Source organism: Hemibagrus wyckioides, linkage group LG05 (assembly GCF_019097595.1).
Source record: "Hemibagrus wyckioides isolate EC202008001 linkage group LG05, SWU_Hwy_1.0, whole genome shotgun sequence".
Lineage (NCBI taxonomy): Eukaryota > Metazoa > Chordata > Actinopteri > Siluriformes > Bagridae > Hemibagrus > Hemibagrus wyckioides.
In genome coordinates, this window is record NC_080714.1 from 13,644,238 (window position 1) to 13,664,703 (window position 20,466).

The following is a 20,466-nucleotide window of genomic DNA, read 5'->3' on the forward strand; positions in this document are numbered from 1 at the left end:
CTGTCCTCTGGAAAAACCTCACTGAAAACATAATTCTCTCATACACACTTACCTTTTCTCCAAAAATCCGCTGACAAATGCCATTCTTGGCCAGCTTCTCCTTGACCTGGCGTGTGAGTTCTATGGTATCCACCTCACGATACATATACATCTCGTACTGCTCAGGTGTGAGTGGTGGCACAGTGGGTTTGAGAGTGCGAGGAATGTAGGAGGAATAGTAGTTTATTCGCGGTCCTCCACATGCAGCCTGCTCCCCGCTTACACACACTTCTGGCTCCACTTTCACAGGTCGGCTTGGTGGAGGTTCATCCTCCTCAGTGCCTGGCCCCTCCTCTGTGCCCGGGGGGCATTCCACATTCCAAACCCGGGGCACTGTAGAGGGCACAGAGGAGGAGGAAGAGGAGAGTGAGGGTGAGACAGAGGTAAAGGGACGAGACCAGTGCTGGTCAAAATATGTTCCAGCCTCGCCGATTTCCGACTTAACCTTACGGATAATGTTTTGGACAAAAGCAGCAGGTGACAGAACGCTGAGGGGGGTCTGGGGGCTGCCTATGGGGTTGGATGGGCACATAGGCATGGTGCTGCCCTCTTCTTGCTTGATGTAGGTGGGCATAGGGCCAGGCATGGTCTTGTGGGACTCCTGCGAGCATAGACTCTGGCTGCTAGCCTCCAGCTCAAGCAGGGCCTGCTGCTGTGCCTGCATTTCCCGACGCGCCTGCTCCAATATGCTCTTAATAGTCTCATCTGAACTACTGCCACCACCACTACTGCTGCGACCTGTCGAGGAGCCTAGAGAGGACTTACCATCACCTACAGCACACAAACACACAGAAATATTCATACAACAGTAGGGTTAAAATGTCAAGTACATTTTAAGAGTAGTAATTACATTTGGTATTTTCTAATTTGTTTAGGCAAAAATTATATACTTTACTATTATAGATAATAATAATTCACATGTTTAATTATACAAACAAAATGTTAAAAATGCTAAAATGCCAAAAAGGCTTGCTTGAGGTCTCTATAGTGCCACACAAATGAATAACACAGTACAGACAGCCTCCTTAAAGTCACAGTATTACACAGTTAACACACTTGTGCTACTTACTGTTGTTGATTATAGTACACAGGCAGTACTGGCAGCAATCAGTTTATCTTAATATCCACTTACTTTAGAGCCATCATTATTGAGAGGTATCAGGATTATGAGGCATTTAAAGTTTCTAAAAACCTCCTTACAAAAATATTACATAAAAATTAAGCATAAAATTAATAAATACAAAAACTAAGGTTGCTGTAAGCTGGTTATTGATGGGCTTTGCTTTGATACTATAGCTTTAGCTACAGCCTGCCAACACTGTAGGTAGTAGCATATTTTCTTAGTATAGACTTTTTCAGTTTGCTCTCTTTTCTTTAGAGTTATAATACTTATCCTACTACCTATGGGAAAATGACTGCTAGAATATGCTAGAAGACTAAGAGAAACTCTCTTACAATTGTGTCAATTTCAACCCCAATTGCAGGTAACAACTTATAAGGGATGCCAAAATATTTTGCCACTGTCAGGCCTCCTCCAATGATGAATGTCAATCGAACATTTTATCATTTATGTTAATAAATGAATGGTAATACTGATAAATATATTTATTATATATTTTCATAATTGTAGCTGCTGGCAGAATATATTTATAGCTGACATGCTATAAATGTTTACTTCCTGTCAATTTATTGTGTTTTTCAGGGTTCCTCATGATTACATCACTTTATCATTTATTAGCAGGTATAACATCTGTATTGCACAAGCATAGTGTCAATGCACCAAATCTCCTCCCACTGAAATTAAGTTGGCATATTTGGCAGTTCACATTGTGATATATTAAAGAAGTCATAAAGTGAAGTTGCCTGGAGATGAGACTGTGACAGTGCTGTGTGACCCATGATAAAATCTTTCAAGCCCATATCAACCCTTCATACATCAACACTTTCTTTCCAACTGCCTAAAATCAATAGGGGTTCTTAGAACATAGCACATTCAGTGCTCAAGTTTAGATGAGTTTTTAAAAGTACTGAAACAGGCAGTCTTAAAATAAATTAATGCAAATAGCACTTAATATATGATTGCAGATCCTTGCTTGTATAATAACTGCATGAACTCAGCAACCCACTGACATCACTCAAAGGTTGCATGATTCTTTTGTGATTTCCAGCCTTCAGTTCTTTGTTTAGGGGGCTTCTCCCTTCAGTCTCCTCTTCAGAAAGTGAAATGCATGCTCAATAGGGTTAAGGTCTTGCAGTTGATTTGGCAAGTCTGATACCTTTCACTGTTTCCCCGGAAGTTCTGTTTTGTGTTGCCAGTGTGTGGGGTCATTGTCTTGCTGCATGATGGCATTCCTGCCAATTAGATTGGATGCATTTCTCATGTTTCTGTAGATTCTTGAATTCATTCTGCTGCTACCATTATGATATCATATCATCAGTAAAGATTAGTGATCCTGTTCCAGAAGCAGCCATGCAAGCCCATGACACTACCTCCACCGTGCTTGACCAATGAGCTCATACACTACTCACAAAAAGTTAAGGATATTTGGCTTTTGGATGAAATTTATGGAAAATGTAAAAAGTTCACGCTACAGCGATATTATATCATGAAAGTACGGCATTTAAGTAGAAGCATGCAATGGTGATTTCCTCATCTCAAACAATTTATTGAAACAAAAGCCAACAACAGTGGTGGGTATACCACAGCAAAAAATGTCAATGTCCCAATAATTTATCATGTTCCCTTGACCATCAATTACAGCTTGACAACGACGTCTCATGCTGTTCACGAGTCGACTTATTGTCTGCTGAGGCATGGCATTCCATTCTTCTTGAAGGGCGGCCCTCAGGTCATTGAGGTTCTGGGGTGCAGGGTTACAAGCCTCTACACGGCAACTCAGCTGATCCCATAGGTTTTCTATGGGATTCAGGTCTGGAGAAAGTGCAGGCCACTCCATTTGAGGTACCCCAGCATCCAGCAGCCGTTCCCTAATGATGCAACCTTGATGAGCTGGAGCATTGTCGTCCATGAAGATGAAATTAGGCCTGTGTTGTTCATGCAGGGGCACAATGACTGGATTAATGATGGTATTCAGGTAGTATTGGCTTGTCACTGTACCATTCACAAGACGTAGGGCAGTTCTGTATTGAGTAGACACACCTGTCCAGACTGTAACACCACCACCATCACCACCAAAGTCTGGTGACAACAGTTGCTGATGCGTAGCACTCTCCTCGACGTCTCCAACATCATTGGCGGCCATCATTTCTGCTCAACGTGAATCGACTTTCATCAGAGAACAGCACTGAGGCCCATTGGTCCCTCGTCCAGCGTAAATGCTCTCTGGCCCGACGCCTCTGCCTGGTGGTGTGGTCAGGTACCCTTGCAGGTCGTCTAGCACGCAGACCACGCTGATGTAAACGGTTTCGAATGGTCTGACGTGACACTTGGGTGCCTCTCAGCTCCCTTAAATGTGCCTGGAGTTGAGTGGCATTCATCATCCGGTTCCGCAGGGCACTGTTCACAATGAAGCGGTCATCAACGTGGGATGTGGCCAAAGGACGTCCACTTCTATACCTTTCTGTGGCTCTTCCAGTCTCTCTGTATCTCTGTCGCAACCTGCTGATGACACTCTGTGACACTCTAAGCTCAGTGGCCACTTCCCTCTGAGAACATCCTGTTTGAAGCCTCACAATGGCGAGGTACCGTTGATCAATTGTTAGGTGTCGTCTTGGTCTGATGATGTCAAAATATGAACAGCATGATGAAGAGGACTGTTTAAATACCAATTCTAATTGAACCAGAAAATTTATTGGTCGATTCATGGATCAAACACCAGTTGTGAATTTTGCCGTTAAGCACCTTGTTAGAGAACAGCAAGTTATGCAAAAAGTACTGAAACACTGAACAGTTGGACATGTGCATTCAAAAGTGTAGAAAAGGTCAAATTAAGTTCACCTGTAAAGGTTATAGTGCAATTTAGGTGCATCCTGAAATTTCACCCGAAGCCGAATATCCTTAACTTTTTGTGAGTAGTGTATGCTTTGAATCATTTGCAAATTACCTTTCTTTCTCTACACTCACACACCACTTTGGTTAATCGTAGTTCCAGGTCTTTTGTGGCTCATCTATGTTTTTCTTACTGAATGTCAATCTGGCTTTCAAATTCCTACTGCTGATGAGTACTTTACATCTTGTGGTATGGCTTCTATACTTCTGCTCTCAAATGATGGACTGTTATACCTTCACGCTAACCTGTGGAGGTTGTTGATGTTGTCTGTTGTTTTTGGGGTTTTCTTCACAGCTCTCACAGTGTTTCAATTGGCGCTTCCCTTGGCCATCTTGTCCAATGTCAGGTTGTTAGTAAACCAATGATTTTGTCTTTTTCTGGGAATTTCAGATAGAATTTGTATTGGCTATGTCCAATGTTTGTGCAAAGTCTCTGACTGACTTTCCCTCAGCTTCAAAACAACTTACTTTTCTCCTGTAGACAGTTCTCCAGTCTTCAAGTTGGTTTATCATTAACAACAAATGCTCTAGTCAAAAGTGAAACCCAGGGCTCAAAACAACAGCAGACATTTAGAACTATTAATTGTTTAAACAATCAAGCTAACAGAAAATAAAATATTGAATATGAAACACCTGTCATTCAGTATCTAATATTTTTTATCACTGGAAGAATAAGTGGGTTAAAACAAAAGGTGCCATATTATAAGATGATATTTCCATCTAGACACATCTAGATAGAAATATCAGGAAACAGATGATGAAATTTTGATCTACTGTCCCATATTGTTCTTTGATCTCAAACCTAAAGTGTATAGCAAGAACAAAAGAATAGTTTTTGTCATTATACTGTATATGCATATGCAGGGAACTGGATAACAACCAAAAAAGGCTATCTGTGATCTATCTGTAATGTAAAACCTGGTTCCCATCATAAATATTGAGAGAAATGACTGTATTTTCCTTAGAATTAATCAGTTTTCGTTCTGTGTGGCATTGCTTATTCATCAACCAGCAAATTTTAGTTTTAATTTTAGTTTTTAAAAAACAGGGCTTATATCATGTCTTGAAAAGCCCCCTACCTCCTCGTTGTGATTGGATCTCTTTCTTAGCCTGTTCCAGAATGTTCTTAATAGCGTCATCTGACCCAGTTTCTGGAGTTCGGATGCGAGGAGTGATACTCCCTGCACAGAATGGTAACAGTAAGACAGAATGGAAGTGAGAGATTGGGGTGTTGATCAGACCTCACATGCTTTCCTCTTGACTGCTAGAGCAATGGACTTTAAATATTTCAAAGCAAAGAAAAAAACAACCAAGTAAAGTTAACCAGTAAGTCAAGTAAGTCAGGAGCCAAAAGCATCACAATAAATACATGGGAATGAAGCATTGCATCTATATGTTATATCTATATCTAAGGTTTCAGATACTAGATTGGAGACAACAAAATAAGTTCAATTTCAAAAGAGTAAAGCTGACCATATGGCTACTCTGTGTTATGGGTGGATACGCATAATCAGTATACAGTAATATAATACACTATGGTATTCCACAAACTCAGTGTTGTCATCACTGGTATTATACATTGTACAGTATATAAAGAAAACATTTGTTAATCACAGCAGAACACCAAGTCAGTTAAACTTTGTATATCAATCTGCATCTGCCCAGTTAGGAATTAGGAGGCATATGTGATTGTGAATCAGTTTCAGTTTTTTTCAGTGAATCAGCTGCAGTTGGTGGCAACAGACAATTGCTCTCTTCTTATCTTTCCTGACTGATTTGTCTGTAGTGTTATGTTTTTCAGGGTGCTTGTCACTACTTGTAGCATGAGGCAGTACCAGCTCCAGTCCAGCTCCTCCAGGAAGGTACATACATACATACAATGTTGCAAGGAGGTTTGGTGTGTCTCTCAGCACAGCTTCAAAAGAGCATGGAAGAGATACCAGGAGACAGGCTGCTACATGAGGAAAGCTGGAGAGGGCCATAAAAGGACATTAACCAAACAGCAGGAACAGGAAGTGCTCCTTTTGCAAGGAGGAACAGGAGGAGGCATTGCCAGAGTCCTACAAAATGACCTCCAGCAGCCTACTGATGTTTCTGACCAAACTTTCAGAAACAGTCTCCACAAGGATGTTATGAGGGCCTCTAGTGGGGCCTGTGCACACAGTGCAGCACGGTGGCATTTCCAAAAGAACACCAAAATTGGCACATCCAGTTCTCTGATGCCCTGTTCTCTTCAGGGATGAGAGCAGGTTCACACTGAGCACATGTGACAGATATGAAAGACTCTGGAGATGCTGTGGGGAACAATATCCAGCCTGTAGCATCATCCAACATGGAGTGGGATAATGTTTGGCACGTCCAAATTTGACAGTGGTCAAAATATCCTTGGAGAGTCACAAAAACCTCCACTAGCCAACAGTACCCTTACTGCTGTACTGCACCAGAATGAAACCCTTAGAGCCATCGTCAGACCTGGTGCACTGGTTCATTACAGCAACTCATCATGTAAGTCATATATATATATATATATATATATATATATATATATATATATATATATGTATATATATATGTATATATATATGTGTGTGTATTGGTGAGATGAACAGTTTCAGTTTAATTTTTTGTGAACTCCTTACAATATTTCTCCTAAATTCAAAATATAACTTGTTATTTACAGTGTATATTTAAAGGAAATGACAACACATCAAAATAACCCAAGATCATGCAGTATTTGCAGAGCTTTAATAACTCACATAAAACAAAATGCAAATAATTTGTAAACAAATTGTGTCAATGCTTTGGCTAAAACATTAAGAAATCAGTATTTGGTGGAATAACCCTGAATTGCATGCATTTTGACTCCATGCTCTCCACCAGTTTTCACATTGCTGTTGGGGAACTTTATACCACTCTTTCTGGAAAAAAGCAAACAGCTCAGCTTTGCATCTTCCTCTTGATGACATTCCAGAGGTTTTCAATAGGGTTCAAATCTGGAGGTTGGGCAGTGGTCTCTCATTTTTTTCCAGAGCTGTATACACTATATTGCCAAAAGTATTCGCTCACCCATCCAAATAATCAGAATCAGGTGTTCCAATCACTTCCATGGCCACAGGTGTATAAAATCAAGCACCTAGGCATGCAGACTGTTTTTACAAACATTTGTGAAAGAATGGGTCGCTCTCAGGAGCTCAGTGAATTCCAGCGTGGAACTGTGATAGGATGCCACCTGTGCAACAAATCCAGTCGTGAAATTTCCTCGCTCCTAAATATTCCACAGTCAACTGTCAGCTGTATTATAAGAACGTGGAAGTGTTTGGGAACGACAGCAACTCAGCCACGAAGTGGTAGGCCACGTAAACTGACGAAGCGGGGTCAGCGGATGCTGAGGCGCATAGTGCGAAGAGGTCGCCAACTTTCTGCAGTCAATCGCTACAGACCTCCAAACTTCATGTGGCCTTCAGATTAGGTCAAGAACAGTGCGAAGAGAGCTTCATGGAATGGGTTTCCATGGCCGAGCAGCTGCATCCAAGCCATACATCACCAAGTGCAACGCAAAGCGTCGGATGCAGTGGTGTAAAGCACGCCGCCACTGGACTCTAGAGGAGTGGAGACGCGTTTTCTGGAGTGACGACTCACGCTTCTCCATCTGGCAATCTGATGGATGAGTCTGGGTTTGGCGGTTGCCAGGAGAACGGTACTTTTCTGACTGCATTGTGCCAAGTGTAAAGTCTGGTGGAGGGGGGATTATGGTGTGGGGTTGTTTTTCAGGAGCTGGGCTTGGCCCCTTAGTTCCAGTGAAAGGAACTCTGAATGCTTCAGCATACCAAGACATTTTGGACAATTCCATGCTCCCAACTTTGTGGGAACAGTTTGGAGCTGGTCCCTTCCTCTTCCAACATGACTGTGCACCAGTGCACAAAGCAAGGTCCATAAAGACATGGATGACAGAGTCTGGTGTGGATGAACTTGACTGGCCTGCACAGAGTCCTGACCTCAACCCGGTAGAACACCTTTGGGATGAATTAGAGCGGAGACTGAGATCCAGGCCTTCTCGTCCAACATCAGTGTGTGACCTCACAAATGCGCTTCTGGAAGAATGGTCAAAAATTCCCATAAACACACCTAAACCTTGTGGACAGCCTTCCCAGAAGAGTTGAAGCTGTTATAGCTGCAAAGGGTGCACCGACGTCATATTGAACCCTATGGATTAGGAATGGGATGTCACTTAAGTTCATATGTGAGTCAAGGCAGGTGAGCAAATACTTTTGGCAATATAGTGTATATATTTATATATATATACATATATATATATATATATATATATATATATATATATATATATATATATATATATATGAATATAAATATAAATATATATGAATATAAATATGAAATATTCAGTTGAAATACTTGAAGTATATATAAGCACCATCAGATTTAAACTTGTTCACCATCATCTGTCTATAGCACACAGTCCTGCACATTATTTTGTTTGTGAATGTGCAGTAGAAAATACCTGTGAGTGGAGCAGGGAAGAGGGATACATTTGCACATGGAAAGTGACATGGGATGGTCTGAGTCATACCTCTCTGGCGAACTTGGATGGTGCGCAAGGCTAGGATGTTCTGTTCATCAGACAGGAACTGCTTCATCTTGATGAAGGGCTCCTTGCCTTTGACTGTCAGCTTCCTCCAGGGTTTGGGCCGAGCCAGTATCTCACTGACGGAGCCTTGGGAGAGGCCCAACACATAGTGGCCAAACACCCGCTGACCAATGTTATGTTTGAGAAGCTGCTCTTTCACTTGATAGGCTATCTCTGCAGTGTCTAGGTGGTCCTCATCCCCACCTCCTGAGCTCCCGCACTCTGACTGGTCACTAGCTAAGCCAGTTTCCATCACCAAGGGACCTGAAGAACCTGGATTGGCTGACATGAGGGCAGCTTTTGCAGCAAACAGAGCAGTGGGAAAGGCCATGAGTGAGGTGCCATCCTTCTTAAAGTGAGGAGAAAGGAGCTGCTTCTGCAGGAGGTGCCCTGTAGCATGCTTCTCACTGGAGAACGGTGATGCAGAGAATGATCGTGGGAGCTCATGAGTCCCAGAGGTTCCATCAGGATTAGGTGGTCCTGGACTGGAGGATGACTGACTGTCCACTGGTAACGCTCCTGGAGGGGAGGAGTACGAGCTCATGGGGCGCCCAAAATCCCTACTGGAACCATCTGAATGATCTTCATCTGAATGGACATGCAGAAGAATTTTTGCTGCATGAAGGAAACCACTAAGGTCATAGTCACATGCATGTTGCATATATACTCAACTAATTTATTTAAAAGATTATTATCTTACCAGGACAGTGTTGGACTCTGGATTTGTCTGTCAAAATTTTGTTGGAGTGTAGGAATGACTGTTTGTCAAGTAGCAAAGCCTCTGCAGTGTCCTTTACACATACACAAAATATAAACACACACACACATAACAAAGGAGTTTTCTCATTTAGAGAACCACATTACAGAAAGAAAATCAAAGAGGCTTTTTGTGGAAAAGCAAGCTCATTTATCTATTGTTTTAGGTGATGGCAAACATGCCAATATGACACGTAACTCAAAGGGGAATGAACCATCAGCAATGAGAGCTCACAAATCTCACCTGGGAAGAGCTCCCATTTGCCGATGTCAGTTTCATTGCTTTAAGAATGCTGTGAGGGAAAAATGGAAGTCCTAATTAGCAAGCAGACATAGTCAATAGTGACCTATAATTTATTAAAAAGAGACTTTTTTGTTTTTTTTTTACCTTAGTTCAGTTTTGATTTCTTCATAGTCCAACTGAGACTGCAATTTAACCTCTAATTTCTGTAAAAACACAAGAAGAGTATCACAGATGATGTGATCAAAGATGGGTTCTTTTGAAGTAACAATTAGGAAAATCATATGATGAAAAGAACAACTTCAATTCCACCAGCAGTATTTAAACTATTCCAAAACCTATACCATCCCTACACTAACATAGTGTTATGTTCTTGCTGCTACACACCTATTAAAAACTGATGGTTAGAGACTTGTGACTGGTTTACTTCATCTATATGTTCAAACTTTTCTACCCCACATACTTCAATAGCCTCTGTCTTATTGGCCAGCTGGTGTTCAAGATCTGCTAGCTGACTTGCTGAGGAGTCCTGCACTTCTTGAAGAGTGAACTGCAACCTCTGGACATTTTCAAGCAGGCGGAGAATCTCTCTGTCTTTGGAGAAGAGCACTGCTTCCAGCCGTGATGGTGAGCACTTGTCCTTCTCATCCCTCCCTGCTTTCCCCTGAGATGGGCACCACAGCAGAGGAGCAAAGCAGTAAGGAAGAAAAAAAAAACATGAAAATCTTTTTTCAACTTCAAAATGCCTGCCTCCATCCTCTCTGCTTTCCTATAATCATATTACTTCAAAGTGTTGCTAATGAGGAGCCAGAAGCACAGAGGATTTGATTTGTGGCATCAACAGTATGGATAAGTGACTCTTTTTTTTGTACATGAGTGTGACTTGAGAGCCTTGGGATAACTTTGTGGTGAAGTGTGCCTTTTCTCTTTAATCTTAAAAGTTTTGGTGAGAGCTGGGAATTACTTGTACCTCACTGGGACCCTCGTCACTCCCTTTAGAAATGCTGTGACTGCTGGTTAGCTGGTCCTTCAGTTGCTCCAACTCCCTCTGGGCCACATCTGCTCTCTGCCATCAAACACACACAATTCTGTTTTACAAAGGCTTCTCAATATCACCTGTGCAGTGAAAATACAATAAAACTCTACAAAACTATAACGTTTAAACCACAGTGCTCTGAGTTTCGGTATCTAACGTTTACACCAAGTGCACATACTCTACTAAATTAATGAGTAAAATAAATTCAGTCAAGAGCATTACATACAGTGAGAACCTGAAATAGAGAATGTATCTCCCACTCATTCTCTTTTTACTCCTTTCTGCTGAGGTGGATGTTTACTTGCAGGCACTTTCTTTCCCAAACTGTTTCCCTGCACAGTCACACTCAGCCTGCTAATTAATGACTCATTTTCTGAACATTAATCTAAAAGCTGCTGGCGAAGGGAGAGATAGAGAGAATGGAAAATCATGGCAGAGAGGAAAGGAAAAATGGAAGCAATCAGTACGACAAGGTAACTAACAGACATATCACGCTTCTCTCTCAGCAGCCTTCACTCTGTGCTGTCTCATGGCCCTTTGCTACCTGCAGACGGCTAATCACAAAGCCCTGAGAAAGCGGAGGGTAGAGGGTGGGTGGTAAGAGGAAGAGAGGCCACAGGGGCGTCTAATTAATTCTGAGGCTTGATTACAAAAGGTGATTACCTTAACAAATGCAGGATTTTCAAAATTAGTGATAGAATGGAAAGCTCCATGCTCACCTGGTTGGCCTTCTCCAAGTTTGTCTTGAGCTGGGACAGTTCCTCTGCTCTGAAAGACACAATACACACTGTGTATTAAAAAAATCTGGAAGATTATATAAATAAAGACAATCAGTATGGCAAAACCAAACTGTCTTTTATATTTCATACAATTGTATCTACAAAGTCACAACTGTCATAGTCACATTATCTAGATTTTGCAGTCCTAACAGTTCACCAAACAACAACCAAATTATAAACTCCCACAAAGATGTTTTGAGTATTCGAAAGTCTGTGAAATCTGAAAAAAGAAGAACAGACAAGGCATCCTATCATTAAAATGGAATGAGTCACATCTATCGCATATTATTTGACATCACATCTCAACATGCCTACACACTCCCAACAATCAGAGCACTCATTTGAATAGCGTCTCGGGGAGATTATTCATAAGGTTTGTTTGAAGTTCAACAGTTTCCTCTCAGTCATCAGGGAGCTGATTTTCAAAAGGTGGAGAGGCTGAATAATGAGGAAGGCTGAAAGTTTGATTAAATACATGAATCTCTGAGGCTCTCCTAAACAAAGATCCTCTCTATATTAGAGTGTATTTGCATTAAGTGTAAGTGCATTGAGTTGCTGTACAGAGAAGACTATGAAGACATCCTATCACATTAAATTGCAATTAAGTATGACTTTGTCCTTCTGTCTCCGGGTAAATAATTGTCTGTACTAATGAAAATTAGAGTGCATTTGTGTAAGTGTAAGGCCAGAGCGATATTTTTTTTTATTGAAGACTCTGTACTATTTATTTATCACTCATAAATAAGTGAAGAGTAAATAAGTGTCTATGCTGATAAATTCAAATATAAGGATTAGCTCTGAGATTACTAATGTATACATAGCAGCAGGATGGCAGTCAAAACCAGAATCATTTCAGAAAGTAGCATTAGTCCTCACATCACAGATAGAAGAGAAATAGTAAACAAAATTCAACCAAATGGAAACTGTGCATCATGTTTGGAAACGGGGGGGGGGGAATCAGGTACCAGAGCATTCGAGTCCTCCGTAGCAAAACTAAACAAGACTTTTTTTTCTAATTCCCACTGGCACCTCATACAAGTTACAGGCTCATTCAAGGTGCGAATTGGAGACTGTGTATTTGACGATGATGTCAAGCCCAATTTTTTATGAGGCAATCTGTTGTTTTCCAAAGTAACAAAGACTGAACTTCTTATATTTACTGCACTAGGCAGTTGGGAAACCATGTGGAAAATAATTCAAGTGACTCTATGTGATTCGAGAAATAATAACTGGAGAGCAACATTTTATAATTTAGGTGCAGTTAAAAAATTAGGAAGAATTGACAAGAAAATGTACTTAAATGTATTACAGGGAAGAACAATGGTTCTGTTATGCTTTCCTCTTGCTAGCATGCTTTATTCTCACTGCAGATCATAAGGCCAGATTTGAATTCAGAGAAGTACAGAGATGAGCAACAAATGTGCTAGAACCAAAATTAACCTCCACAAAAGTGATAGAAGGCCAATGTGGAGAAATAAAGGATCTGTTCATGATCCAAACCATACAAGCTCAACAGTTAAGCATGGTTGAGGTGGTGTCATGGGCTAGGGCTTGCATGGCTCCTTCTGTAACAGGATCACTACTCATTACTAATGACGGTAGCAGCAGAATAAATTAAATAAAGTCTACAGAAACATTATGCCTGCCAGTTTAGAAAGAAATGCATTCATGAGGCAGCAAGACAATGACCCAAAACACACTGTCAACATAACAAAAAACTTTTAGACCTAATTCCATTTACCATGAATTTCACCTGAAGAGGAGACTGACAGTGAAAAAAAACAAATCCATGAAAGGAGAAGCCTGGAAGAGTATAGCAAAATAATGCAACAGCTGAGTGATGGGTCTGGGATGAGACCTGCATATGTGTGAGTGTGTGTACTGATCAGACAGCATATTCTGTAATATGTATATGTGGAATAAGTATTTTTATGTAAATTCCCCAGGTAAGTAACATACGCACCCGGCCATCCACATGGCATGAAAGAAAACATGATTTATCAGAACAGGCCACCTTCTTCCATTGCTTTGTGGTCCAGTTCTGATGCTCACATGCCCATTGTTGGCGTTTTAGGCGGTTGAGAAAATTACTGACAATTTAAAGTGTTTACTTGACCTTCAAATTCCCCAGACCTCATCCAATCAAGCATCTATTGGTTGCGCTCAACAAACAATCAATGAAGGCCCCACCTCACAAATTACACAACATCTTGGTACCAGATACTACAGCACACCATCACCAGTCTTGTGAAGTCCATGCAGGGTCAGAGTTGTTTTGTTGGCATAATGGGACCTACACAATATTAAGCAGGTGGTTTTAATGCTATGGCTGATCTTGTTTCTGCAACGCATTTGTTTACTTCCAGTCAGATGTTAAATGCTGTGGAAAAAGGGGGTGACTAAAGAACAATAACACTATCATGTAAAATTAATTAACATTTAAATAATGTTTTTGCAAACAGTTAAGCTAAATAGTCAACAGGCATATGAACACAACAAATGGAACAAACAAAACAAACAAATCTATCATTTCTGAATTTTTGCCATTACACAAAAACAGAATGTTTTGTTATATCTCAGCAACACTGGCATTTTCAGACCAAACTTGGCAGACACCTTTGTGACGTGAGGTTGGCTGTTACTGCCTCATTTGACATGTAGGTAATGCTACATTAAAGAAAACCATGTTGTTTCCCATTACTGTTACAGTGTTTTGTTCAGCATCATGATTCATTATCAAGCTTCTTAGGTCAGCTGATTTAAAAATTGCCTGGCCACCTTATAAAAAAAGGGGTCATATCTCTGCAGTACTTTATTGTATTGATACAGAAACTGAAAGCTATGTTGAGATGTCCTTAGGTCAGACAAAACCAAGGTGGTGCTCTGTAGTTTTTGACCCCTCAGCAGCTGCTTGCAGCTATGTTAAACAGCATATATTTTCTGTGTATGTCAGGAGAACCTTTTGCCTCTGAAGACCACTGACTGAGTCTGTCCTTCAAACAAACCAAAGTGACCAGTGGCATTAGCATTATTTAGCTAAAATGCATATTCTGTTAGCTGTCAATGTGAGCAGATCAATGTGAGCAGCAAAAAAGAATAGGAAAGAAACCATTTGCCATTAATCTGTGATGTTCTAGAAAACAGCAGAAGCGTCTGTAACCTTCACAGCCCAACTCTTTGTCTCCACGATTATGACTGTGTACACAAAGTGGCAGGACTTCATCAGCAAAGAAGAATAGGATATAATTCAAAATATGATGATAGAGACTGAACATTAGGACATTAGAAAGGATTGTGTTCAAACATCACAGAACTATTTCAGCAAAAGTGACAGCAGAACTTAATATCCACCTTAAACCCTGTTTTCACAAAAATAGTCCGCAGAAAACTTCACAAAGCCAGCATCCACGGAAGAGATGCAATTGCTAAGCCATTAATCACAGACACCAATGCAAAAACCTGTGACTGTGATTGTAATTGTAACTGTGCATAAATAGTCAGTGAGTTTCTCAGCTCATGAGATGATGCACTGACTTGTCTGGGTACTGCACCATAGGGAAGACGAAAGGACTACAAATGGACCTGTGTAATAAGTTAGTTGAACTTTATGAAGCTGGAAAAGGATCTAAAATGATATATGAACACTTGAAAATGCCAGTCAGTACTGTAAAAACTCCGGTAAAGAGGTGGAAAATAAGAGGTTCAATTGATACTAAGCCACGGTCAGGTAAACCAAGAAAGATTTCAACCACTAATGCCAGAAGAATTGTTCAGGACACAAAGAAAAACCCACAAACAACTTTTTGAGAGGCCCGCTTTCAGTATGCCAGACAGCACCGAGCAAGCCTCACTACTTCTGGAGCAGGATCATTTGGAGTGATGAGACCAAAATTGAACTTTATAGTCACAACCATGGGGCTGTGTGAGCTCCAGTGGCACAGGGAAGTCAAAATTGACCAAAATTGGCAAGATGAATGCAGCATGTTATCAGAAAATACTGGCTGATAATTTACATTCTACTACACGAAATCTGCGTAGGGGACGCTCTTGCTCTTGGATGTTCCAAAATGACAACGGTCCAAAATACAAGGCCAAGAAGGTTCACAGTCTCCTGACCTCAATATCATTGGGGCAGTGGTGGCTCAAGTGGTTAAGGCTCTGGGTTGTTGACTGGAAGATCAAGGGTTCAAGCCCCAGCACCGCCAAGTTGCCACTGTTGGGCCCTTGCCATGGCTGACCCTGCGCTCTGACCCCAACCTCCAAGGATGGGATATGCGAAGAAAGAATTTCACTGTGCTGTAATGTATATGTGACAAATAAAGGCTGTTTCATTTCATTTTGAGCCACTTTGGGGAGATCTCAAAGTTTGTGCAAGACAACCAAAAAATTTACAGGAACTGGAGGAATGAATTTTGCCAAAAAGAATGGGCAGTTATACCACCTGAAAGAATTACGGACCTCATGCACAATTATTACAAAAGACTGCATGCTATCATTGATGCTAAAGGGGGCAATACATGATATTAAGAACTAAAGGTATGCAAACTTTTGAACAGGGATTATTTCCTCATTTTCTTTATTGTCATGTTTTGTTTGATGATTGTGCCATTATGTTATGCCTTACATACAAACCTGAGTACTATACAAAATTGTTTTGCTTTTTCACTCATAATATTTTTTAAAAAATGTTCACGTTGCAAATTCTCCCAAGGTGTGCAAACTTTTGAGCACAACTGTATATATACACACTACTCACAAAAAGTTAAGGATATTTGGCTTTTGGGTGAAATTTATGGAAAATGTAAAAAGTTCACGCTACAGTGATATTATATCATTAAATTAGGGCATTTAATTAGAAGCATGCAATGGTGATTTCCTCAAACAATTTATTGAAACAAAAGCCAACAACAGTGGTGGGTATACCACAACAAAAAATGTCAATGTCTCAATAATTTGTCATGTGCCCTTGACCATCAATTACAGCTTGACAACGACGTCTCATGCTGTTCACGAATCGACTTATTGTCTGCTGAGGCATGGCATTCCACTCTTCTTGAAGGGCGGCCCTCAGGTCATTGAGGTTCTGGGGTGCAGGGTTACGAGCCTCTACACGGTGACTCAGCTGATCCTACAGGTTTTCAGGTCTGGAGAAAGTGCAGGCCACTCCATTTGAGGTACCCCAGCCTCCAGCAGCCATTCCCTAATGATGTGACCTCGATGAGCTGGAGCATTGTCGTCCATGAAGATGAAATTAGGCCTGTGTTGTTCATGCAGGGGCACAATGGGGCACTTGGGTGCCTCTAACCTCCCTTAAATGTGCCTGGAGTTGAGTGGCATCCATCATCCGGTTCCGCAGGGCACTGCTCACAATGAAGCGGTCATCAGCGTGGGATGTGGCCAAAGGATGTCCACTTCTATGCCTTTCTGTGACTCTTCCAGTCTCTCTGTATCTCTGTCGCAACCTGCTGATGACACTCTGTGACACTCTAAGCTCAGTGGCCACTTCCCTCTGAGAAAATCCTATTTGAAGCCTCGCAATGGTGAGGTACTGTTGATCAATTGTTAGGTGTCGTCTTGGTCTCATGATGTCAAAATGTGAACAGCATGATGAAGAGGACTGTTTAAATACCAATTCTAATTGAACCAGAAAATTTATTGGTGGATTCATGGATCAAACACCAGTTGTGAATTTTGCCGTTAAGCACCTTGTTAGAGAACAGCAAGTTATGCAAAAACTACTGAAACACTGAACAGTTGGACATGTGCATTCAAAAGTGTAGAGAAGGTCAAATTAAGTTCAGCTGTAAAGGTTATAGTGCATTTTATTTATTTAGTTCATTGAGTAGTATACATATATATATATATATATATATATATATATATATATATATATATATATAGGCATTGACTCAAAGTTGATGTGTTAGAAGCAGGAAAAATGGGCAAGCATAAGGATTTAAGCGAGTTTCACAAGGGCCAAATTTGTGATGGCTAGACAACTGGATCAGAGCATCTCCAAAACTGCAGCTCTTGTGGGGTTTTTCCGGTCTGCAGTGGTCAGTATCTATCAAAAGTGGACCAAAGAAGGAACAGTCGTGAACCGGTGACAGGGTCATGGGGTAGCCAAGGCTCACTGATGTATGTGGGAAGTGAAGGCTGGCCCCTGTGTTCCGATCCAACAGACGAGCTACTGCTGCTCAAATTGCTGAAGACGTTAATGCTGGTTCTGATAGAAAGGTGTCAGAATACACAGTGCATCACAGTTTGTTGCGTACGGGGCTGCATAGCCGCAGACCAGTCAGGGTGCCCATGCTGACCTGAACTGGTCTAATGATTCACTTTTTCTTTTACATCACATGGATGGCCAGGTGCGTGTGCATTGCTTACCTGGGGAACACTTGGCACCAGGATGCATTATGATAAGAAGGCAAGCAAGCAGAGGCAATGTCATGCTTTAGGCTATATTCTGCTGGGAAACCTTGGGTCCTACAATCCATGTGGATGTTACTTTGACATGTACCACCTACCTAAGCATTATTACAGACCATGTACACCCTTTCATGGAAACAGTATTCCCTGATGGCTGTGGCTTCTCTCAGCAGGATAATGCACTGTGTCACAAAGCAAAAATGGTTCAGGAATGGTTTGATGAGCACAACATCAAGTTTGAGGTGTTGACTTGACCTCCAAATTCCACAAATCTCAATCCAGTCGAGCATCTGTGGGATGTGCTGGACAAACAAGTCTGATCCATGGAGGCCCCACCTCACAACTTAGAGGACTTAAAGGGTATGCTGCTAACATCTTGATGCCAGATACCACAGCATATGTATATATATATATATATATATATATATATACATACATACATACATATATATATATATATATATATATATATATGTGTGTGTGTGTGTGTGAACTGGAATTGAAGGAAAGAGAGATTTATTTTTTCAAGTAAGACTTACTTGGCAGCCATTTCCTTATAGTATTTATACTTTAGCTCCTGCAGCTCTGTCTGGGCTTTGTTCAGTGCTGTGAAAACATGGAATACAGTTAGCTTCTGCTTTTCACCTATTTCCAAACTGAAATCCTGTGACGTTTACCATTTAAATGACTATTTACCTGATTGAAAAGTTTTGATTTTCTCTTCAGCTTGAGCCAATCTGACAGACAGAGCATCTGGTTCATCTGCTTCCCTAAGGAAAAAAACATGTTGCACCAAACAGTAGAACATGCCACATATCAATAAGAAAAGAAAATCTTTCCTTTTATTTCATTACTTGTTATTTACCTTTAAATTAAATGTTATTGCAGTTATTTTATAGAAAGAAAACTACCACTTTTTTTTAATGATTGTGTTACTAAATATAAGAGGGTTTAATAACAGCTCTGTATTATAGCTGGACTCTAAAACATGATAGCCTGATTATATTATGTGAACTTGTTTCTGTTCTGTTACGTCGTGACAAGTTTGGATATTGATAGTTAATAACTGATGAAACTTATCCATTGTTTTGACTACTTTAATTTGAGTTTGCTGCTACAAGCAGCAGGTAAACTTTCATTACTAAATTTACCCAAGTCTTGAAAAGTCTTGAAAGTCTTGAAAGTCTTGAAAAACTTTACAATATTTATGGTAAAAGTGCTGAAATGTAATTAAATTCAATTATATGTGGTATATTTTTTGTTCTGCAAACTTAGACTAAACCTTTCACTAAGTAATCAAACAGGGGGCAAAATGCCAAATGTATTCCTATTGTATATTCTGTATACTACGCACGGTATATGTGGAATAAGTGAGCAGTGGTATATGTTTGGGTGTGCTGATTTAAAAAAATAATATAAGGATGGTGTGATGAGACCTAGTATAAAGTCTATTTTTATTGTTATTTTCATATTTAATGTTGAGGAATGTTTGCAAAACATGTTCCTGCTATCCTGTTATTACAAATGTTTTACAGTACAAATGTATTACTTAACTCTAAAACACAGAAACAGAGAAAAAATCATCAGCTTGTCATGTTACCGAGCAACCACAAAGCCCTCTGTCCTGAAGGCTGCACTGTGTCTAAAAACCTAAAAGAACAACTTTACCCTGACAGGTTACAAAGCACTGACTCTTTCCAAAATGCAACACAAGTATCTTCCAATAGAAAACTTCATCATATCAATTAAAAATGATTTTTACACTATATTTGTTAAGCAGCCATGATACTAGTTCTTGTCCAAGTTGTTATTACATAAATAATAACATATTAGAACAAGCACCATCATATAAATCTGTGAATTAATGATCATTAATAATGCATTTATGTGGTTCAAATATGCATTATGCACTACAGGGCAGTAACACTGCTACAAATGGCAATGTTATCAATTAACAATTAGATAAATGCTAACTGGTTGATGCTATATTGTTAAATGTCAAGACATATGTCATGACAACTGTTTACTTCAAGCCTTCTTGCTCTCTCTCTCTCTAGATACCAAGAATGTTACACGAATGAACAGAAATGTCATTAAGAGTTAATGATATCTGTAGGTGCTGTAAGGCAAGGGATCAATTATTTTGCTTTGTACAGTTTGCATACCTTTCTTCCAGGCCCTGGTGGTTGTGAAAGGGTAAGCCACCATCTTGGAGGCTCTGTGTGCTGTTTGGGGTCATCATATGGGGAAATTGTTCTGACCCCGCTACTCTCTGTATGCTTTCTGGGCTTTTTTCTACACTATCTGTTAGAGAAACCAAACAGAATTACTGTAAATGATATCAGAAGCCTTTATTAGTTATTCATAATTCATATTGTATACTACACAGTTATAATCTGAAACAAACTTGATATTACTGCAGCTGCCTTCAGTTACTGCTTGTTTGTGAGTCTTTCTGCCTTCAGCTGTCTTTAGTAAGTGAGCAGCATGCTCAGTTGGGTTAAGGTCAGGTGACTGACTCAAACATTTAAA

The 20,466-nt window shown here is 40.3% G+C and overlaps 1 protein-coding gene across 3 annotated transcripts in view; it reads right to left on the minus strand.

Annotated features, from left to right (window-relative positions):
• cux2b (cut-like homeobox 2b) overlaps positions 1-20,466 on the minus strand; it is a 107,440-nt gene that overhangs the window by 8,123 nt on the left and 78,851 nt on the right. For 2 of the 3 annotated variants that reach the window (XM_058390606.1, XM_058390605.1), the window contains 12 exons: positions 20,100-20,238; positions 18,631-18,704; positions 18,474-18,540; positions 11,446-11,494; positions 10,661-10,756; positions 10,154-10,354; positions 9,838-9,896; positions 9,694-9,742; positions 9,394-9,484; positions 8,637-9,281; positions 5,128-5,229; positions 53-810 (listed from right to left, as the gene is read on the minus strand). In XM_058390606.1, coding sequence (XP_058246589.1) covers positions 53-810; positions 5,128-5,229; positions 8,637-9,281; positions 9,394-9,484; positions 9,694-9,742; positions 9,838-9,896; positions 10,154-10,354; positions 10,661-10,756; positions 11,446-11,494; positions 18,474-18,540; positions 18,631-18,704; positions 20,100-20,238 — 2,330 coding nt within the window. The remainder of the gene's footprint in view (positions 1-52; positions 811-5,127; positions 5,230-8,636; positions 9,282-9,393; positions 9,485-9,693; positions 9,743-9,837; positions 9,897-10,153; positions 10,355-10,660; positions 10,757-11,445; positions 11,495-18,473; positions 18,541-18,630; positions 18,705-20,099; positions 20,239-20,466) is intronic. The other variant, XM_058390607.1, reaches the window with a different exon arrangement.